The 21,258-nt window shown below is 34.6% G+C and overlaps 2 protein-coding genes across 4 annotated transcripts; both read left to right on the top strand.

Moving 5' to 3' along the window:
* The first annotated feature begins 388 nt into the window (after window positions 1–388).
* Yif1 (Yip1d-interacting factor 1) lies at window positions 389–3,086 on the top strand. Its single transcript, XM_071776828.1, has 4 exons — window positions 389–597; window positions 1,092–1,180; window positions 1,748–2,080; window positions 2,236–3,086. Exons 1-4 carry the CDS (start codon window positions 567–569, stop codon window positions 2,764–2,766), a joined length of 984 nt encoding a protein of 327 aa, XP_071632929.1. The 5' UTR covers window positions 389–566; the 3' UTR covers window positions 2,767–3,086.
* A 406-nt stretch (window positions 3,087–3,492) lies between these two features.
* On the top strand, window positions 3,493–20,990 carry Krt95d (phosphofurin acidic cluster sorting protein KrT95D). 3 transcript variants are annotated; one of them, XM_071776817.1, is made up of 12 exons: window positions 3,493–3,630; window positions 7,136–7,439; window positions 7,677–7,964; window positions 8,060–8,159; window positions 8,378–8,533; window positions 10,538–10,639; window positions 12,943–13,211; window positions 13,377–13,582; window positions 13,837–14,184; window positions 14,262–14,659; window positions 14,777–14,893; window positions 15,143–20,990. In XM_071776817.1, the coding sequence occupies exons 1-12, from the start codon at window positions 3,527–3,529 to the stop codon at window positions 15,274–15,276; spliced, it is 2,526 nt and encodes an 841-aa protein (XP_071632918.1). In that variant the 5' UTR covers window positions 3,493–3,526; the 3' UTR covers window positions 15,277–20,990. The 3 variants fall into 3 exon arrangements, with proteins under 3 accessions (XP_071632918.1, XP_071632917.1, XP_071632919.1); XM_071776816.1 differs by having other exon boundaries at window positions 10,535–10,639; XM_071776818.1 differs by lacking the exon at window positions 10,538–10,639.
* The last annotated feature ends 268 nt before the right edge of the window (window positions 20,991–21,258 follow it).

Genomic DNA, 21,258 nt, shown 5'->3' with positions numbered 1-21,258 from the left:
TTGTTGATTGTTAATTAATAAAATTCTCATTGAGTACTATTCGTGTTGACACGTCGGCCAACGGTATATACCGTACACCAACACAAATACATACACGTACATACAGACACGATGAATGTACATACATACCAAAAACAGTCGTGTCTGGTCTTCACTCGATGTTTGACACATGGTGTAAATAGACCAGCTAGCTGTTTTTTACACCATGGTTTGACATGCGTTCGATATCCAATAGGAGATTAAATCTCCTAGGGATTTTAGTAGATGCCGCTTTTGTTCCTAGAAAACAAATCTTTCTATTGAACCCCGCTCGTCTCGTCGTCGCGGACGTCGCGGTGTGATTGGTGTGAATTTCGTAGTAAAATATTCCATAAATGACGATCAGACGGATCAGACGTCAGTCAGACAGAAAGAGCGAAACATGGCGACGTGGTGTAGCGACTATAGCGCAAATTGTTTTTAATTTCATCATTTACAAGTAATCGGTGTCTAAACGCAGCAAGACTTCAGCTTACTGTGCCGAATAGCTGAGGAAGCATCCAGAACGTGATATAAATCGTAGAAATATGAATTACAATCATTCGAACGCACGCCGAGGTGAGCGTAATAACCTACGAATGGCAGATGTGTAAACTTGCTCCATGTTTTCCGTGTACATTTACGTGTGTTTGATCATCGATATTTACGATATCCTATAACCCTTTCTTATAGAAACGATGTAGCGCGGAATAGCTTGGTTGCATGGGTTAGTCTTAACGAGTAATATCGGTTTACGTGTAATAGGTCTGTTCTTTACAGCTGCACTACGAAGAATACTTTCTGTACTTAAAAAGAAATAGGCATATAATTAGAAGGAAATAAAAAACGAGGAAAATACTAAAAGTTCAGCTGCAAAGAACAGAGAAATAATTCCTGTATTTCAAACAGCATATGGATAAAATTATTAGCTTTGTCATCGTCCAGTCTAATGTAATAAGAAGAATAAGAATAAGAATGTTAATTTTATTATTGCTGTCAAATAGCGTATGATTAAACTAATTTTATTGTCGTTGTTTTCATTTCATATAAAGATAAATTGTTCATCTCGACAGGGAAACCAAAGAGATTATTAGATCCGTCAGCTGGCTTGTCCGCGCCAACTCCTCCAATGGCACAACATCCATATATGTATAACCAACAGGTAAATTTTATAAAATGTATACTATGATTATATTTAGTTTCATTGGCTGCGTTTTGTCGAACCTCTGATTAGCTAAGTGCAAAGTAGCAATGAATGTGTTCGGTTCTTACCTTTGGATCCAACCAATTACACTTGATTGCTACTTTGCGCTTAGCTAAGCAGAGGTTCGGCAAAACGCAGCCATTTAGTTAGCGTCAACATTTTTGCTTTTACATATGTTTTTATAACCACTGGCGTTTGAAAGTTCCCAGACACTTGCAGAATTATTTAGCAGAATTGTGCATACAGAATGTTTGTAAATATTGTTTTTTGTAATATATTCGCAAATTGTTATTTTTGTGCTCTTTTATTCGTCACTTGCTATTCCTGGAAGAGATGTACAAATTCATGAATATATTGCAAAAAACAATGTTTACCAACATTTTGTATGTACAATTCTGTATAAATCTAAATAAGGCAAGTGTCCGGGAACTTTCAGATGGCAGTGTCCAGTGTATGTATCACAGAGTTCACACGCTACATCAGATTTTTGATCAATTCATCATTAAATCATCAACTTAATCCTAGGTGCCCATGAATAATGGTACAATGCCGGAATATGGCTTCAATGTTCCTGGTCAAGGGCCATCGCCATACGGATTTAATCCTCAGATGTCCGCGTATCCACCCAGCGATAATCAAGGAGGAGGGGAGTTTGCGAGTCCACAATTTGCTGCGCACGTCTTGGCTCAGCCAGTCGTTACAGATATGGCTGTACAATATGGAAATGCATTGGTTGGTACTGGAAAACAGCATCTCGAGAAATATGTGCCAGTTACAGCGTTGAAATATTACTTCGCTGTAAACACCGATTACGTCTTCGCAAAATTGATGCTGTTGTTCTTCCCGTTTACACATAAGGTAAGCTTCAGGAGGAGACATTGTTTGAAGATGGAGATGAATATATTGCACAGTTGAAACACGTTGATTGTTATTTTTGTTTCATATAGAAATGAATTTATAAAGATCAATAGAGATATCAGCTACGCAAAATCAATAATAATTGTTTGTTATAGGACTGGTCTGTTAAGTACGAGCAAGATGTACCGTTGCAACCGCGATACGAGACTAACGCACCTGATATGTATATTCCTACAATGGCGTTTTTCACGTACGTTGCTGTGGCAGGATTAGTTTTAGGCATGCAGGAACGTTTCACCCACGAACAACTCGGTATACTAGCTAGTTCCGCTCTTGCTTGGGGTTTGATCGAATTGCTCGTTCACACTGTGAGTTTGTACGTGATGAATCTTCAAACGAGTCTAGCAACGTTCGACTTGCTGGCGTATTGCGGTTATAAATATGTCGGTGTCAACGCGGCACTGTTGATATCGTTGTTATTTCGAAAGTTTGGTTACTACGTGACGCTACTGTACTTCAGTGCTTCTCTAGCTGTCTTTCTAATGCGATCGTTAAAATTAAGAGTCATTCCACAAGGCCATAGTTCGTACACAGCCTCTGGTAATAAAAGGCGGCTTTACTTTATATTGTCTTTGGCTGGTGTCCAACCTGTTCTAATGTGGTGGTTGTCGTATCATCTGATTTAAATAAGTGTAAAAAAGCTATTATAACAGCATTAACAGCGAGAAAAGGAAAAGAAGGAAGGAAGGAAACGGAGGAAACGTGTATATTTATTATTTGGTTACTAATATCACCTGTACATTTTTTGTAATAAAATCCAACACGATTATATTATCACTTAGATATATGTATGTATAATAACGCATCAGTTCGTTATTATTATTTGACGGATAAAGGCATCTTGTCTTTTGTAATGGATGTCAATCTTGTTGGAACAAGGTATAATTTTGTGAAGACGGAAATCTTGGTAAAAAAAAATCCCTTGAAATAAATTTTTCTATCAATATATCGAGTGGTGTTTCAAAAATCGGCAAGATTCAATCTTATCGATCATCATCTTCCCATTTCGAGCGTCGGTAATGTTTAATTACAATCGAAATTACCTCGTATCGAACTTGCGAGATGTCGCGACATTTTCCTCGGTGATTCCAGGAATTTTCGTTCCGGCTGATCGCGCCGCGCACGGACTGGAGTTGGGAGTTGGGACAAACGTGGCGCCATTGGTGCCACGGTCGAATTCGGAATCATCGGCCAGCTCGACGCGAGTCGGCCTCCCGTCTCCCGCGTACCCGTGTTGAGCCGCCGCTCTTCACCACGGTGACCGGTGACGGCGGTGACGGCGGTGACGGTCATTGATAGTCGACAGTCGACTGCGAGCCGCGAGACGCGGTGAATCGTAGGTGATCGTAGGTGTTGCGTGTGTCTCGCGGGCCGCCAGGGCCAAAAATGGCGGAACGGACGAAGGTGACGGCCCCGGCCACCCGGCCCGTTCCCATGAAGCTGTTCGCCACCTGGGAAGTGGATCGCACGCCCCCGAATTGCATACCCAGGTAACGGACGGCGCATTTCGCGACGATTACTCCGGAGTCCGGCGATTGTTCGACCCCCGCGACCCGTGGCGCGGCTCGGCTCGGCTCGGCTCGCCTGGCATTCTTCGACGTTATGGTGGACGCTAAGTAACGTTTCTCCAACTGGGGGCGACGAGCGTCTGGCGTTTGCACGTCCTTTTCTTTTTTACGGGCACTCCCCCGTGCTTGCTCGCGCGACGTGTCCGTTTTGCGACGCCCGTATTTGCGAATGAACGCGGACACGTTGCGTCCTTCTTCGCAGTTGAGTCACAGTCGTATGACACACGCACACGCGTCGCATCTCGCATCTCGCATCCACTTGTGACTCCGAAACGACTGCAACTGTCAACAGAATCTGACAGATCCGCGCTCGTCACGTTCGCGATGAATGAGAGAATTCCGCAATCCTTGATAATATTACGTCGCACTTTGATATTCGTCGCACTTTTTATCGTACTCTTAAACGATGACAGATCGATGTTTATCGTTAATCTTTCCATGTTTACAGCCTGACATTTGACACTTGTCGCAGAAGTGTCAATACGAGACAAATTATTTCTTGTTTTTGTGAATGTACAAGATTTGTCAAATCAAACTGGAGTAGAATTAATTTAAAGTTAAAATTATTATTTTTTAAATCTATATGTTAAGTTAACGTTCTGGTGGGGCAAAAGTTTTACTGCAAGCAGAAAGAAATAAAAAAAATTAATAAATAAACGAATAAAATCTTCCATTGATCAATACCTAATCTCCAAACATGTTTAAATTTCTGCCCTCTCTCTAAAAAAATATGTAATGATATTCTTCAGAAATCATTAAATAAAAAATAAAATTAATCAAAGTTTTGAGAGAAATTTCTTGGTGTTGCATCGAATAGATTTCAACAGATTAATAGTAAGTAATTAATATACTCAAGATGTTGTGTAGAATATTCCTGTTTTAAATCCTGTAAATCCATTGTCTAAAGTCTGAATAAAAAAAGAACCACGTTGCGCCACGTTGCGCTTCACATTAATTCGGAAAGTAAGTCGTTCTAACAATAAGAAATGATACGATTCGAGAGTGTTATTTTGTAATGTTCGAAAGTATGTAGCAAACGTTTTTTATCTATCATATATACAATTTACTATACTATTACTTAAAATGCCTTTTGTATTGTCGGCGATAAGACCGTCGAGTAATATAAATGAAAATAGGGCGTTTTTAAGCCCGTGAACGCGCGAGATCGGTGAGACGTTATAGTTGTAATACCGCGAAATTCTTATCTATAGTTTTAGATATCCACTACGCCAACTTTTAAATGCCTGTCTCGCGAAAGCAGGGATGTACGTTCTTTTCACTATAAATACCTTAATCGATTTGGGGGATCGACTGTAAAGTTTATATCGTGCCGCGTATATACATATATCTTTATATGTGTGTGTGTGTGTGGCTAGCGAACCGCGAACGGCATGTGACGAAATGATGATTACTGCAGTATTTTTGACTCGCACGTACTGCCAAACCACGATGGCCGGCACGTGTTTGGCAAAAGTCAGCGGTTACGTCGGTATAAATTCGGATGCACGACGCGACCAGTCCGACTACGAAATTAACGTTGCCATCGCTGGTTACAATGCTGTCGATTTCCAACAAGTTCCTAAAAAAGATTTTCCGAGGCGCCTTGGATACGTGATATTACGTATACGCCACGAGCAAAAGTATAAATATAACGGCGAGATAGGGTATATGTAATCGAAATAACACTAGATATCACGTTTAACTACGCATGCACATTTCAAACGCCTGTTCTGCGCTTAAACTAAATTTATACTAAATGATTATGACGCTTATCTTCAATGGTCCGATCGCAGGGATCTAAATATCCCAAATCCCCCTTGTCCGTACGTTCGAGCAATTTTGTTACTTTGCACTTTGGATCGATTATTCGAAAGCGCTTTTATCGGAAATATTTTTTTTTCTCTCCATTATTCGGAATAATCGATACATACGGTGATAATGGTAGTTATGATGTGAACGTACTGTGATAACGACAGTGTATATATTTTATTGCATTTTAATACACGAGAACATTGTTCGGTTTAGAAATAATATATTCGCATGATTCGGATAATTCGGACAATTTCCGATAGAAAGATAGACGCGTACCGAAAGGATTCGAGTTCTTTAAATACCGCTGACATAACGGATCAAATCCAGATTTAGTTATTTTTCGCGAATCGATCGTATTATCGCAAACGAAATCGTCATCGTGCACATGTATCACGTAACATGTATAAAATAAATGCGCGCTCGAGTGATAACGTGTGCCACCTGTAGTTTCTGCTCTCTGCGGCTATATTTAGCACTCGCCCCCCAACGCCCCCGGAAACCCTCTTCATAAATAACGATAACCGTCCTTTTCCCCACCGCATGTAATAAGGGTTTCGACGATGTTTCCACTTGGTATAGGCTCTACCGCGCGTATCATCGAGAAGTAAATTATGTACGAAAGGAGATCGAACGGAGTAAGGACCTATTGACCGTAAAAGAAAATTTATTTCATAAAGAGACTTATACACAGCTGCTATTTTAACAGTATATACTTCACTCTCTCACATCATCCTCCTCGACGACGGGTTTTCGACGTTTATATCGTACAACGTTATTACTTTTTCTATTCCGTCGAAGAACATCATCGTTATAGTGTCATTCCCCGCCAAAGTTATCTCCACTAGTTTTCTCTAGCTCTGATAATTTTTTGAAAAAAGTCCTTTTAATCGATTTTATAGCTTACGCGATGAGCGTGCTCGAAAATATCTTCTCATCGGAATTTTTCAAGAGAATTCCGAAGTCTATTACGTGGCTCTTTATCCATAAAAGCCACAAAATTGATGGCGGGTCGTATTAACGACCTTGTTTTTTTACACGCAGAAATCTCTGACGCAAGGGGCAGTTCGGATATCCAGCCTTGGCGGGCGTAGTCTCATTGACTTTAAACCGGAGTATTAACGCGACGATAAGCAAAATAGATGATAACTCGTGTAGAGATACAACACTTTTTTTTATTTTTCCATGAATCACCTTTTAAATTTTGTCGCATACGCGATATCTTGCCATGCACATACGATAAATACAATCGGCCCTTATCTTCTGAAGGACCCTTGTATTGTACCTTATAGACTTAGACGTCTCAATTGTCATGCCAGTCGTTCTCTTCGAGAAAGAAATTATATTGATCGATATCATCTATTCATGCCTTCCGAAGTGCATACTCAATAGTCTACATCGCGAGACAGAGACACATTGGTCGTTACATTTATCTTTGTTTAACTCTGAGTAAACAGTCTCTTTGAATTGTGGATACTATTTATACTCATGCTGCCGAATGTATATTTCCGAGATTTCTTCAGATTTCTTCCAGACAATCTATGGATCAAACCTTAAAATATCTTAAAGTCTTGAATCTTTATATACATATCTCACTTTGGTTTCGTTTTATTTTTAGGCTGTGTTCCTTGACATTAACTCGATTAGTGATACTCCGACCGCTCGGCTCGGACCTAGCGTCCATCAGCATCGCGGTCAAGATGCAGAGCTCCAAGAGAACTTTGCGTTCGAACGAGATGGCTATACCGCCCGGCGGCATACTCGACACCGAGCTGGAATTGCAATTTGCACTTCAATATCCGCATTTCCTCAAGAGAGACGGCAACAAACTTCTGATATTATTGCAGAGGCGCAAGCGATACAAGAATCGCACGATGCTCGGATACAAGACTCTCGCGGAAGGAATCGTTAACATGGCACAAGTAAGTCTGGTGTTTCACTTTATTCCATCGAAAACAAAATAATTTATTTTTCCTTTAAAGTTGGTATAATTACAATAAAAACTCTTATAATAAAGAGATAGATTAATAGATCAATATAGATTATATCCTAATAGCGTTACAAAATATATTTTCCGACAAAGATGAAGACGCATCGTGTCGATATTGCATCGGACATAAAATTTCCTTGCCATTGCCAACGATAATCATTTTTTACAGGTGTTGCAGAAGCAAATGGACGTCGAGTTGGAACTCATATCAGATAAGGCGGAAAAATACGGTGGTCACTCGGTTCCACTGGCACGCGTGAGCGTTGTCGCTCTGAGTTCCCAGCCGGTTGATCACGATAAAAGACTGACGAACGATCCTAATGAGAGGCTCTGTCCGGAATTTAGTGACGAGGAAGAGGAGTTTAGCTCGGAGGGCGAGGCGGAGGGCAGCGACAGCGAGCCTACGTTGGAGGTGCATAGGCGGAAGAGTCGCGGGAAGATTCCAACGAATGCCAGGGTGCGCATAATATTTCCATTCAGCTTCAGGCGGCCTGGTCGGCCCGGCTCCTCGTTGCGTCTATATTTGATTCCGATGTTTATTGTGTTTTGCAGCAAAGAAATTTAAAGCAAAAGTTTATAGCTCTGCTAAAGCGGTTTAGGGTATCTGAGGAGTTGGAGCACGATCAAGAGGAGATCGGGCAGAAACTTTCAGGTATGTACGATACTATATGAACGAAATTATGCAGGAAATCAATATAACAGATCCAACTTCGATAAAACTTAGTCGATTAATATTAATAAAAGTTTTTCTTAAAACTTTTTACATATTAAATGCAATTTTGAAAACGTTAAATAAATGATAATCGGAATTAAACGATTTCTAAAACAAGCAAAATATTTATTGAAAGTCTTTCCATGGTTTTGTTAAAGGTGGCGATATGGAGATAGAAGAATTGTTCGACGAATTAGAAGATTTATCAGACAGTGGGCCAGAATTGGATACCATGTCTGTTAGTAGTACACCGAAGCCATCGCTAAGACCCTTTTTCAGCTCTAGTCGATCCCTTCTCGCGCCACCTCATTCCGGTAAGTCATTGCATAATTCAATTGTTCGCGTACTCTGATAAAATGTGTGACATATGTGTGATACGTGGCAAGGTATTTTATTGATACTTGAAATTAGCTCATTGTGCTGATGTTGCAATGTAATATTTGAGTAATATAGACATGTTAAAGGCTGGCGTTTAAGCAAATTGGTATTGTTAAGTCATATATAACGCCATACGGTAAGGAAGATACATTACGTTTCAAACTCATCATATTCTGGCTTTCGCTCTAGGCTATTGGTTATTACACTCGTTAAATAATCACTTTTTGCAGTTAAACGTCATTTTATTGAAATTTCCAAACATATGTCTTTAATTTTAACATATGCCTTTAGTTATCCTCTCTCTCTCACGCATATTTTTGAAAGATTAATACTATTAACACTTGGTGCGCGTTAAATAAAATAATAAAAACGGAAAAAAAAAAACAAATTTAATTTCTATTATTACAGTGTCATATTTATGTCATATTGTGATAACACAATAAGAAATCTTTTTTATATAAACAGACTTTTAAAAGTTATAACGTCTTTTCTTTATATAATATCTTAAATAAGAGCGACAACCAATTATGTTTATTTTCAATGTAAAAAGAAAAGTACGGTATCGTATGAAACTCGTCTTTCGTACCTATACTTTTAATCGCGAACAATGAATGAAACTCAGAGTTGAAATTAAGATGTTTTTCTCATTCTTACTAGTTTTCGGACTTGAAAATATTAAAAAAAAAAAGATAATCTGCAAATGATATACGGAGATTGTAACACTGTTATAAATTATATATTATATTATATTATATATTTATATAACATACTATGCTTGAAAGAAGAGATTTTAATAATTCCATAAAAATGAATTTGTAACTGCCAAAAGTGCGTCTATTATTCACAATTTAATTAAGCTATTGATGTCTTGGCGAAGCAGCATGACTGTTGCAATTCAAATTCCTCTTTTACCGGTTCGTCCAAAGTTTTCATTCAAAGTTTTCAACTGATTATTCAATATAACATTTTTTTTTTTAAGTAGTAATTAAGTATAAACATATGAATATCGATATATATAATGATACGTGCTGACATTTGAATATTAATATGTATGCGTTACGTTATCAATATATATATTTATATATTCTGTAAATTGTTTACTACATGATATGTTGAATTTGTTGCTAAATACCAACTAAACTCTTTTGGAAAATTTTGGCTGAACATTAGTGTTGAAAAACATTAGCTGAATAGCTATTACTTATCGCGTTCGATGTAAAATATCACAGGCTATCTTTTTATGATTATTAAGAATAAAGACAAAATTTTTCCATACTTTATCGTTCACTAGGATCCGTTATACGACAGGTAGGATACTGATATTTAATTCCTATGGAGAAGAACGGTGAGCTTCCTTCATTTTTGTCTTATATTAATGCAGAATAGTATATTTCTTTTAGCTAAGCTAAAGAGGGATTGCGAAAGCTTTGACTTTAATTTTTAAGAGCGCATAAATAACGCAATTATATAATTTTTTCATTAAATTTATGTTATGGGAGAGACGAGGAGGCTGAATGGATAACCATAATTATTTATGTTGAGCAAAGGCTTCTAGCCTCTCACTGCTGTCATTGGATTATGATGTCAAAAGCGAACGGAAAGATCTTGTGAATCTTTTCTTGATTATAACATATTGAAATAAATTAATTTTCTGCATGTCTTATTTTATTATATTAAACGGAATAAGATTAATAAAATGTGACGTAGACTTTTTTATTTGTGGATTAACAGATAGTTGTAAACCTTAATTAACTTAAACTCATAGGAGTTTTTGCTTTTAATGTCGTAATTCGATATGTCTGAGAAGCGCTAATATATCGTCGTTGTCTAAGGATTAGGGTCTTAAAAATTCCATAGCTTACTCAGATTCAGATCTTCTGAACTAAGTGAAAGTCTGGTGGGTTGGCTTTGCACTGTTGCATGTTACGATTCGATAGTAGTAACCAACGAGGACACTGGAACTATCTCAGCGACTACCACGTGTCAACAGCCCGCGGGTCAGTCGACTAAAGAGAAACACCGTGTCGGACACACAACTCCAGGTATGTAAATATCAATCAATTCTGGAGTTCCTAGTTCCTATGAAGACCGAATGGTTGGAACGTTTTAAGGATTCCGCTTCTTATCAAACAGCACGTATTTTGCGTTTGGATATAGCATGCGATGTAAGAGAGGCATACATATATCGTTGAAGATGATGCAATAGAGTCTACAAATGTTTCTTGTAGTAATATTTAACTTAATCTTTTTTTCTTTATGATACAGTCAATATGAATTAATAGAACCTTCATATTAAACAAGCAACTTGTTAAAAAAATTATATATTATACTTGTAATAATGTCAAGGAAATATTGAAAGCAATTCAGCAACAATAATTTTGTAGATTGGAGAAGAAACTCCAGCGCATGAATGACCTTGCTAATCGACAGAAGCTTGGTGTTTCAATCACATTTGGTAATTAAGTGACTTCGCGATTTACACTTATACGAGCAAAATCTATAATTTATATATATAAATATACTTATATAAATTATACATTCAACTTTTCCCTTTAATAATGCAACATATCGTTCTAACGTAGCCAAATGCAAGAATAATCGAAGTGGCACGTTATTTTCGTTTCTCACTTGTTCAAATCTAAAATCAAATGCCTCTATATGTAATCAACTTTCCTCTCTCTCTCTCTCTCTCTCTCTCTCTCTCTCTCTCTCTCTCTCTCTCTCTCCTCTCTTTCTCTTTCATATATGTGTGTATTTACACACTTAGCATGTTTTCCTTAATTTTGTATCTTCTATTATTCTTACATTCCTCTCTAAAATACTATTTCGTCGAAAAGATACAAATATGTATCAATGTATACAAGTTCCGGTAAAAATAAATTTGTGTTGATATTTAATTTTTTTGCAGTTATTATACAATTTTTTCCAAGTACGATTTTTTCCTTTCCGTTTAAAAGAACTCGCCGTAGTATATGTATCTATAATGTGCGAGCCTGTTTTTCCTTTACATACGCTGTGTGTCTATTTACGGCTTCTTATGTGTAATCTTGTTAGACTTCGATCTGTGGTACTGGCCTGTATCTCTCTATCTACTCGTATACGTACGTATTCTTTATTCTGTCAATCTTACAATTAGTCATGTATTCTGCTTTCCAATAACGTTGCGACTTGCACATCATCTCACACGAGTTCACCTCTCTGTGTCATTTGCAATAACACCCTGTAATAAATGCTACGATTGTGACATCGATAAAGTCGTCTTAGTTTGTCCGAAACTTGATAATTGTCACAGATAATTGTCATTTATCGCGAATCAAGATATATACTAGGTGCCATGTATTGTACATCTTCACAACTGAAATGAGCATTTCGAAATTGACATTTCCAAATGTCAAATGCATCGAACCTGGATATTTGTTATTTTAAAGCTACGTCTGATATTTATAAGTGTTTGATATATATGTCTCAGTAAAAGCGTGAAATCAGTTTAGTAAATATATACACTTACTAGTCAATGTATGCATTTACTAGTCAATGTATACATTTACTAAATTTTATGTTTCAAATTTATATCTTTTAATAAGTAACATCATTATATATATCACACTGATACAGATTGGGTTGGGTTAGATCAGTTTTTTTTTAGACGTGGGGGACGCAGCCTCTCCCCCCCTTTCTCTATCTCACTACACTCATACTTATAAATTAGTGCTCTTGTAAGAGTATACATTTACTGAATTTCACGCTTTTATTGTAACGTACATACAAAATGAAATAATAATAATAATTTTGATGAATTAGCACTTAAATGTAATTTGTTCGATTTAAAAGTGCAAACATTTCAAATATATATGATACCTAGTGTATTTTTCGTGAATAATTTAATATTGGCACATTAGTTGTGCTTTTCTTCACTTTACACTTGTTCCATTTGAATATTTATACAGAGTCTTTCAAAACCACCGATATTCCACATTTGATCATAAAACTAAACAAAAGAACGATATTTTTAATATTGTGATATATCTATAATTCTTGTGTTATGTCGATTGAAAATTAACTTAAAGTTTAATTAAACTTTAAGAATTTGAATGAACAAAACAGCTTGTTCTTTGAGTAATTTAAAATAGCAGTAATTTTAATATAGCACGTGTAATTAATCATTCGCCGAACACCTGTACAATTTTACACTTTGAAGCTTCTTTGCCAATATATTTGATTAAGTGTTATGTGAAATAAAGAAGCTTCTAAGATATGTACCGGTGATTTTGAAGCACTTCGTGTACTGTTTTATAAACCTTTTAAGTTGTATATCCCTATAGACAGTAATGAAATTTTATTGCAGAACGTGGGGTGGACAGACAGAGCGATGACAGTTCTCGAAGAGCCGACAGCGATTCTCATCCTGAAAATTGGACAGATCACGAGGCGAACGATCCACCGAATTATGTGGCGGGTTCCCCGCCAAAATCAACGGAACAGCCTAATAAGAGCGAAAGCTCCGAGAGAAGAAGTAGACTCTTTGCGCGTGATAGAGGAACGCCTGGCAGTAATAAATCTAAGAAACACAGTCTGAGCGTGGATTTGAAACCCTCTTCCGATTTAAACACAGAGGTAAATGTGGGTAATAATGTCGTTTATTTCGTCCGCTATTCTGCATGAATCATCTACACTCAATGCCTTTAATGCCTTTCATTTTCGATCTAGGAATTAATGATGCTAAGCATACGGAATTCTTGATTAAAAATTAAAATATTTAATTATATTCATTAATTTCAGCCGAGAAAAGCTTTAGTCGAACAGCTAAGTCGAGTGTTACCAGATGATAGTTTACCGGAGGCTGTGTCGCTGGTATCCATAGCCGATCCTGGTGGTGCTGTACTTGCTGCAAAACTTCAAGAAAGAAACCATAAAGTTCTGACAACCGCCTCTCCGGCTGACATCCGTGCAACATTCACGTGTTTGGTCACGCGAATACAAAAATTGTAATTATCATATCCATTAACGCTTATCCCTCGATTCAACTTCTTATCACAAAATATGGGTCTTTTTCTTGTATAATCAGCTTCATCTAAAATCATTAAGATTTTCTCTCAATCCTTTATTTTTATATTAATTACATATACACAAAATGAAAGCATTGTTGCGCGTTTTGTCTTTCTCATTTGAAGATTATTTTTAGAGAAGAAATATAAAGAAAAGATTTGCACATATGCTAAATGTAAATTTTTATGTTCAGTTGCAACAGTTCTGCAAAACCACCGGCACCTATAAAGGTGATTATCGCTGGCGGGGACAGTTTCATAAACGCAGTTCTCCGTCATTATGTCGACTTGTTGAGCTTTAGACCGCCAGATTGGCAGAACTACATGAAATTCTTAGTGGTACCGCTCGGTTCAAATACATTAACGAGATATCTCGGTTCTATCGACACCAAATATTCAAAGTTATTTGGAGAAGAATGGAAGGAGCTTTTAGAGAGAGAAAGTGGAGGATCGAGCGAATATGCAGCACGAGTATCGGAATACCTGGGCACAGCAAATACGGTTTTACTATTACCCATAGCAGAAGCTATGGTTACGTACAGGTAATCGATATGAACAAATTTTTTTTTTTAACGGACTTGAACAGACATATTAGAAAAAAAATTGATTATATTTATAGGGAAACAGACGACAGTAGCCAAATCTTTATTCCCTTTATAAATGACGTTCGTGTGGGTTGCCCAGAGAGCAGTTCTTCCGCATCCGTCGATCTGGAAGAGAGTAACATTAGCATGTCTAGTTCTCCGCCTTCTTTACCTCCTCCAAGTTTGCCTGTTCCAACTCCCGGAAAGTTAACACCACCCAGTAGTCCTAACGTGGGCCAACCGGCAAGGGAAGGATGGGAACCAGTGGAGCTACAGCTGGATTATTGGAGTAAACAGACTCAAGGTGAAAAGGGAAAGAGTACGTTACGTCAAGCATTCAGAGCGTTGCACGTGCAAAGACTTCCCTCATTAGGCGAAGTTCCCGGACATCACTTATCTATGAATTTCACGACAAAAGAGAAAAAGCAAAAAAGTAAGAACGAAATTTAACTAGATTTGTAATTATAGAAAAAGATAAGATTAATTTTTGTGAAAGAATTAAAATATTTGATATAAGATTAAACTTTAAGAGAAAATTATTCTTTTTCAGTAATGAGATTAGGTAAAAAGAAGGAAAAAGAAAAAGAAAATGAACCAAAAAGTCAATCGGTGGACGGTGTCACACGCCTCATATGTTCTGCGAAAACACACAACATTCCATTAAGAGGTAAAATTTTTTTATTAAGTAGATTTTTATTATAAAAAAATTGTTTAATGTAAATTATTAAACATACATATCACGTTTAGTATAAAATGAAATAGATCTAGATTCGAATGCTGCAAAAATCGTCCTGCAAAATACTCCCTTCTCTCTTCTTTTCTGATTAATTTAATTAATGAGTAATTATTCATAACATATTCGTAATTCATTAATAATTCCATTAATCACTTAATAGTGATATTATTCTTACTACAGTGAGCATTGACGGTACCGAGTGGTATGGTGTAAAATTCTTCCAACTATCAGCGCAATGGCAAACGCACATCAAGACGTTTCCAATAGCATTATTGGAATATAATCCACAACAACAGACTTCGACTACTATATAAATTTAAGTTATTAAAATGAAGGCTTCTAGCGATTTGCGTATTTTGCAGCATCGTCAATAACAATAACATTTGATTCGTTTTATATGCATACCCGATAACCATCAACCTCTTAAGACTGCCCAGTAAGAATTAGAATTCAATAAATGCTATGAATTCCCATATTCGAAATGCCCGTTACATTCATTCCATTATTTGGTAATAGCGATGAAGATATTTGAACATTAGGGATTTCCTATGTCATATAAAGAAATATATATATAGTTGCGCGTGATAAGCATATATTGTATTCACGATTTATGCAACACATGCCCATAACAGACTTGGAAAAAATTATGTTCTATAAAACATAATCTATATATACGTAACTTTTATAGAGATTTCTCGATAAGTATATAATTTTATCCCACCAACATGAGATTATACAAATTACATATATTCGTTCGCGACATATCATAATTAGAACGAGATGTTCCTTTATATAGAGATTTTGCTGGTTATGGGAATGCTGTTATTGAAATTATCTGTTTGCGACATATATGATTTATGATGACACACACACACACATCGCTGCTCTATAATAAATTTAATAAATACTGAAATATCTTTAAATATGGGATTGGGATATACTGCAAATTTAAATTTCATTTAATGAAAATGTAATTTCAAAAATTATATTTTTTATTATTCTCTTTGATATCTTTATATTCTCTTTGCATTTATATTAATGTTTTTTTCTACTTTTATAATTGTCAATTTATATGAATTACCAAAATAATCCACACCTCATTATTTAGAGATATTTCAGTATTGTATTAGAGAAGTGATGTATAAAATAAAATATCATTGTTTTTTTAATATAATATTTTTATCATCCTTGAACGAAGGACGATTCCATTGCAAAATCGATACGCTATTATTTTTTATTTAAATTATGTACATATGTACGTACATATAACATATGTATGAGTTATGTAATTTGTTACAATTTTTTATTGACGTTAAAATGGCTTAAAAAATTATTTTTGATAAATGTCTAATAAAAAAAATATGTGTTTGTAAATTTTGTGATACCAATTTTCCGAAACAGCTTGAATGTTATAAGTAATGTATCCTCTCTTGCTATTATTATTACTTTATCCTCCTATTAAACCATTGAACATTTTTTCAGTATTTTGAGTACTGAAATATTGATTTAGAACAGGTTACATAACTCATACTGTATATATCATTATATATCATTATTTTATTACAAATTCCGGATTTTGATGTGCAAAATACAAGGTCAGAGGTTCTGCTGGTGTAGAATGCTAATAATGGTCCTGTTATTTCTTTTCTTTTTTTAAAGACTGCTCACTGCATTGGATTATGACATCAGAAACAAAAACCTATATAAATATGATTGTTAGACTCGTTAACTTGTAATCTATTTGCTGAAAGTCAAATATGGGAGTACAAAACTTAAAACAGTTTTATGACAACGTGCACATGCAAAACAGAGCATGAGAAAACAGTTTTGTAATGTACTGCATATCTCTGTCGAAAAAATAATGAATATTCGAAATCCGAAATTTGAAATGGAATTTTTTGTATATATATGTTACAAACAAAATAAGGAAATACGCAGATATTATGCGTTATCACTGAAGAAGTCTGTGATACAGGCAAACATTTTTTCAGCGTACAGAATTAAATGGTATATGTGTGCAACTGTACGTTTGAAAATTTAACGGAAGTTTAATGGATATACAGAAAACATGAAGATAATAACGAATTATGTAAATATAAAATATTCTTAGAAATGCTCATTGGTTATAATAATGTTTTATCATTTGGCTTTCCGAGATACTTTTGTACATTATTTGATAAGGTTTTTGACCTCAAGTTGATATAAGGAAAATATTCTGCTCTTAGAACCGTTGTTTAAAGACAATTATTTTTATTCTTAATTTATGTGTTTTTTCATTAACTTGTGTTAAAGTTTTACATAAATTTTGTTTTATATACATGCACACGATTGTGATTTCTCTATAAAAAATTAAGATAAATTAACTAAGAATATTTATATATAGTGAAACAGTTTTTAAATGTTATCCGATAGGGGCAGAAAATTTCTTTCATTTAAGTGATCTATTGTATTGTTTTCCATTTAACTCTTATACTTGTAGTAACCATATCAGAAAGATGTTGAAACATCTTGAATTTAAGCAAAATTAATGTAATCGTCGCAAAGCAAGCGAAAAGTTTCTTCAATTCTTTCAGAAGGAATTGAGCTAATGTGTGTTATGATGCTATAAGATGTAAATTGATATACTTATATTATTTTAATTGATATAAAGTTGTTATAAAAATGTTGATTTATGCAGTATGTGTTTAGATAAACACATAAATATTTCTTTGTAATTATCAGAGATTTGAAAAACTCTACGAAAATTACTATTACAATAATATTTTTAAGTATCTGATCCAGTATCTTTCTAAATCAAGATCAACTATAGTTTCTTAAATGAAACGATATACTTATTTTACTTCCAAATGTTGTATATGTATAATTATCTTCTGAAAGGATTAAGAAACAATATTGTTAATGTAAACATAATCCTAATCAGCTTTTTGACTGCTATCTTCTTTATTATTTGATGAAAAGAGCGACAGTATAGGTAGTAAAGTACTGTTTTTAGCGACGTAGTTGTCGCTTTGACTGCCTAATGCCAAATTAAAAAAAAAGCCTACTCGATTTGTTTCCAAATATAAAAAGGGAAAAAATACTCTTTAACGGCATCCTCTAATTTTAGTGCGACTAAAACGATGGCACTGGTGATGATTGTATCTTGCCAAAGTATACAAAGTAGCAATGAAATGTCTCCGTTTGCGCTCCTCTTTTTGCTAGTCCACAATTAATTGTTAATGCATATCGAGTGATATACGTAGTTGTACATTTTACATCTTTTATGCCTGATGACAAACAATTGCCGTTTGTACAACCTACCGAGTGAAATACTAATTCCTGATATATCGAAAATGATATATCAAGTAACGTGTGGCCATAACAACGTAGTCTTTGATGAAGAAACTTGCAGCAGCGAATGATATGCGACATTGAAACTCATCTCAGAACGAACTATACTTTTCATTAAAAAAAAAAAAAAAAGAAAGAAAAAGAAAAACAAGCCGTATTGCGCATAAATGAGCACGACACGTGCATCTTCAAGAGAATATGTCTTGTTTCATGGAACGAAGTCCATTTAAACCTGCCATATATAGTTGTACGTATTCTCAAGTTTTTGACAAAACATTTGTAAATTCGAGTTTTTTTCTTGTCTGTTTCTTCAGTGCCTCGTGTAATGTTTTTGTGTCATGGTTTTCACTTGATCGTGCTGTGTGTATTTCTTGTAAACATTTTCTCCAGAGGATGCCAAATCTCAGCTTGTTACATGTTAATGCATCCAGTGCGTGTAGAGGACACACAGCGAATATATCTATCTGCGAAAGGGATAGATGAATCAAAGAAATTAAATTAAATTAGAATAAAATTAAATTAGATCGAAGATGAATGTTCGAAATCGAGAATGCAAGATCAAAAACTCAATTCTCTCGTTGCTTCTTTTTAATTCACTTATTGTGTTAGTTTCGCGGAGCACATATATATAAGTTGAATGTTTACAGGGAAAAGAATTATCGGTTTTAGCTTTCTGCTTTTTATTCTGCGTTTTGTGCTTCCGAACTTCGTAAATGCGATACCAAAGATACGTTAGAGAGTAATCGAGCCTATAGTTGCAGAACTTCTGTACTCAAAGAATAGTATTGTTTCCTTTTTTTTAAATATGAATTATAGTAGTTCCTCTATTATTTCATATTACATTATTATCTATTGATTTTTCATTTTTTATATATTACCGCTTTTTCTATAACACCACTCGATTGACTCTTGTATCATTTATATGTATAAAGATAATTTTACGTAGTGCAAGATATTATAAGGATAACAATAACGTGCTCACGGTCCAGTTGTACAATTTATTTATTGAAGCATGATTATCAAAAGGTCCTTTATTCTCTATCATGTATAATCCAATATTTTTGTAAAAAGAAATCGACTCGAAATTAATCACACAAAGAATCCGCAGTTCAGAGAAAGTAAGCCTCGTGAAGGATATCAGGTATAATGTATAATGTACGCTAATAGATTTCGGATTCTAGTCAAAATGTGAGAGTGAGTGCTTCATTGTATGATCAATGCGCGTTAATGATGGGACGAAATAAAAAACAAATACCATTTTACCTGGTTCAATATCTGTCGTATGTTTGTACGTTATTGCAAACGACCGTTAGCACGTTTGTCAAGTTTGTCGCGGAAAATTCTCATTTTTATTTTGTGTATAGCGAGTTTTATCACATATCGACAAACCGGCTCAAAGTTTACAATAATTACAAGACGTAACTAATATATTGAAGCTTTTCGTAAAATAAAAAATTATTAGATGGCGGTTGACTTTCCAAACCGTAGACGTTTTTATTGTGCTTAACTATGCGACGTCTTATTGTACACATTACAAATTGTTGTCAATACACTCTTATAAAAGAGTGAGTTAATAAAAGATTTATTAAGAAAAAAAATTCAGTTTAATGTGAAATATATAAAATTTGGATAACTAGCTAAATTTCGCATGTCTACGAAAATTATTTCTACTGTTCCTATACATCCAAAAATAATTTTCAATTAATCAAGTCTAAAGAAAACAGTAATATGCAAGAATCTATTTCTTTGCACCTGTCAACCTAAATATTACCTGTGTGACTATCGAATATTAATATGTGGATACGTAATAAAATAAAAAAGATGTAAAGTGTTGAAATAATTTGATATGTGTTTGACGACGAATACATTGTTTGCTGTTAAAAATGCTTTTCAAATGTTTATATCGATATGCTCGACAGTAGTGTACAGCTTATAATATAGAGATGTATGAGAGAAGTATCTCGACACTTGACGATAAAGTTGTCTATCGCGATATTATGTGAGATATTTATATTTATATATTATATCCTTTTTTGAGTATCTCATTTGAGTAAGGTATAATAATTTGAGTGAGAGAGAGTGCCAGAGAGACAGAGCGAATAGTATACTTATTATGAACTCGACATAAATGTATTATTAGATAAATTGAATAGATATATAGAGATAATGATTCATTGTCAATGTAGAGAAATGTTGAAGCATTTAGAATTACAGCTTTTCGAAGTTACATATTGGTTTATTAAGATCAAAACACACGGTCAAGTACCAAAAGCCACTGAAATAAATTTATACAAATCATAGCTAGCTACTTTTTTATCCAAATCCCAAATATTGTTGATAGAATATTATATATGTATATATGCTTTACATTACATTGCTGTAGATTTTCTTATAAATTAGTAAAATTTTTTAGTAAAGGAGCCCTATTTCATCCATTTAATAATTCACATTTAGCCGAAAAAAACTTAAATAATGATCAAAATTATTATTGCAAATAAGTATACTCTGTGAATAATTATATATGCTATGAATATTGTATAACGCATGGTACTTACGTTTGTTGACTTATTGTAGGCCCGAATATCGTTTAAAAATTTTTAAACAGAGAAGTTTGGTATTTCTAGATGTATATAAAAAAAGCTAGAGTTTATGTCATAATAAAATATGAAGTATCTTGTAAAATATAAAATACCTTGTATACTATTTTCAATTATTTTACCTTAATGCTTTTATATGCTGAATAAACAGATAAATCGATTTATATACAAAACATTATGTTTCCATTTAAAAGACATAAGGTCTTTAAGTTTCATGAAAATGACTTCCGTTAGAATAAAATACTAATCATAAGAGAAATTTCTCGAAACAGAATATATTTAATCTGAGACATTTTTTGTATTTTTAATAGCTACGAAAACTTTAAATGTCTATGTTAGGAGAAATATCCTATGCAATATTAATATTAA

Source organism: Temnothorax longispinosus, chromosome 4, assembly GCF_030848805.1.
Source record: "Temnothorax longispinosus isolate EJ_2023e chromosome 4, Tlon_JGU_v1, whole genome shotgun sequence".
In the NCBI taxonomy this organism is placed as follows: Eukaryota; Metazoa; Arthropoda; class Insecta; order Hymenoptera; family Formicidae; genus Temnothorax; species Temnothorax longispinosus.
This window is presented reverse-complemented; position numbering and strand designations above follow the sequence as displayed.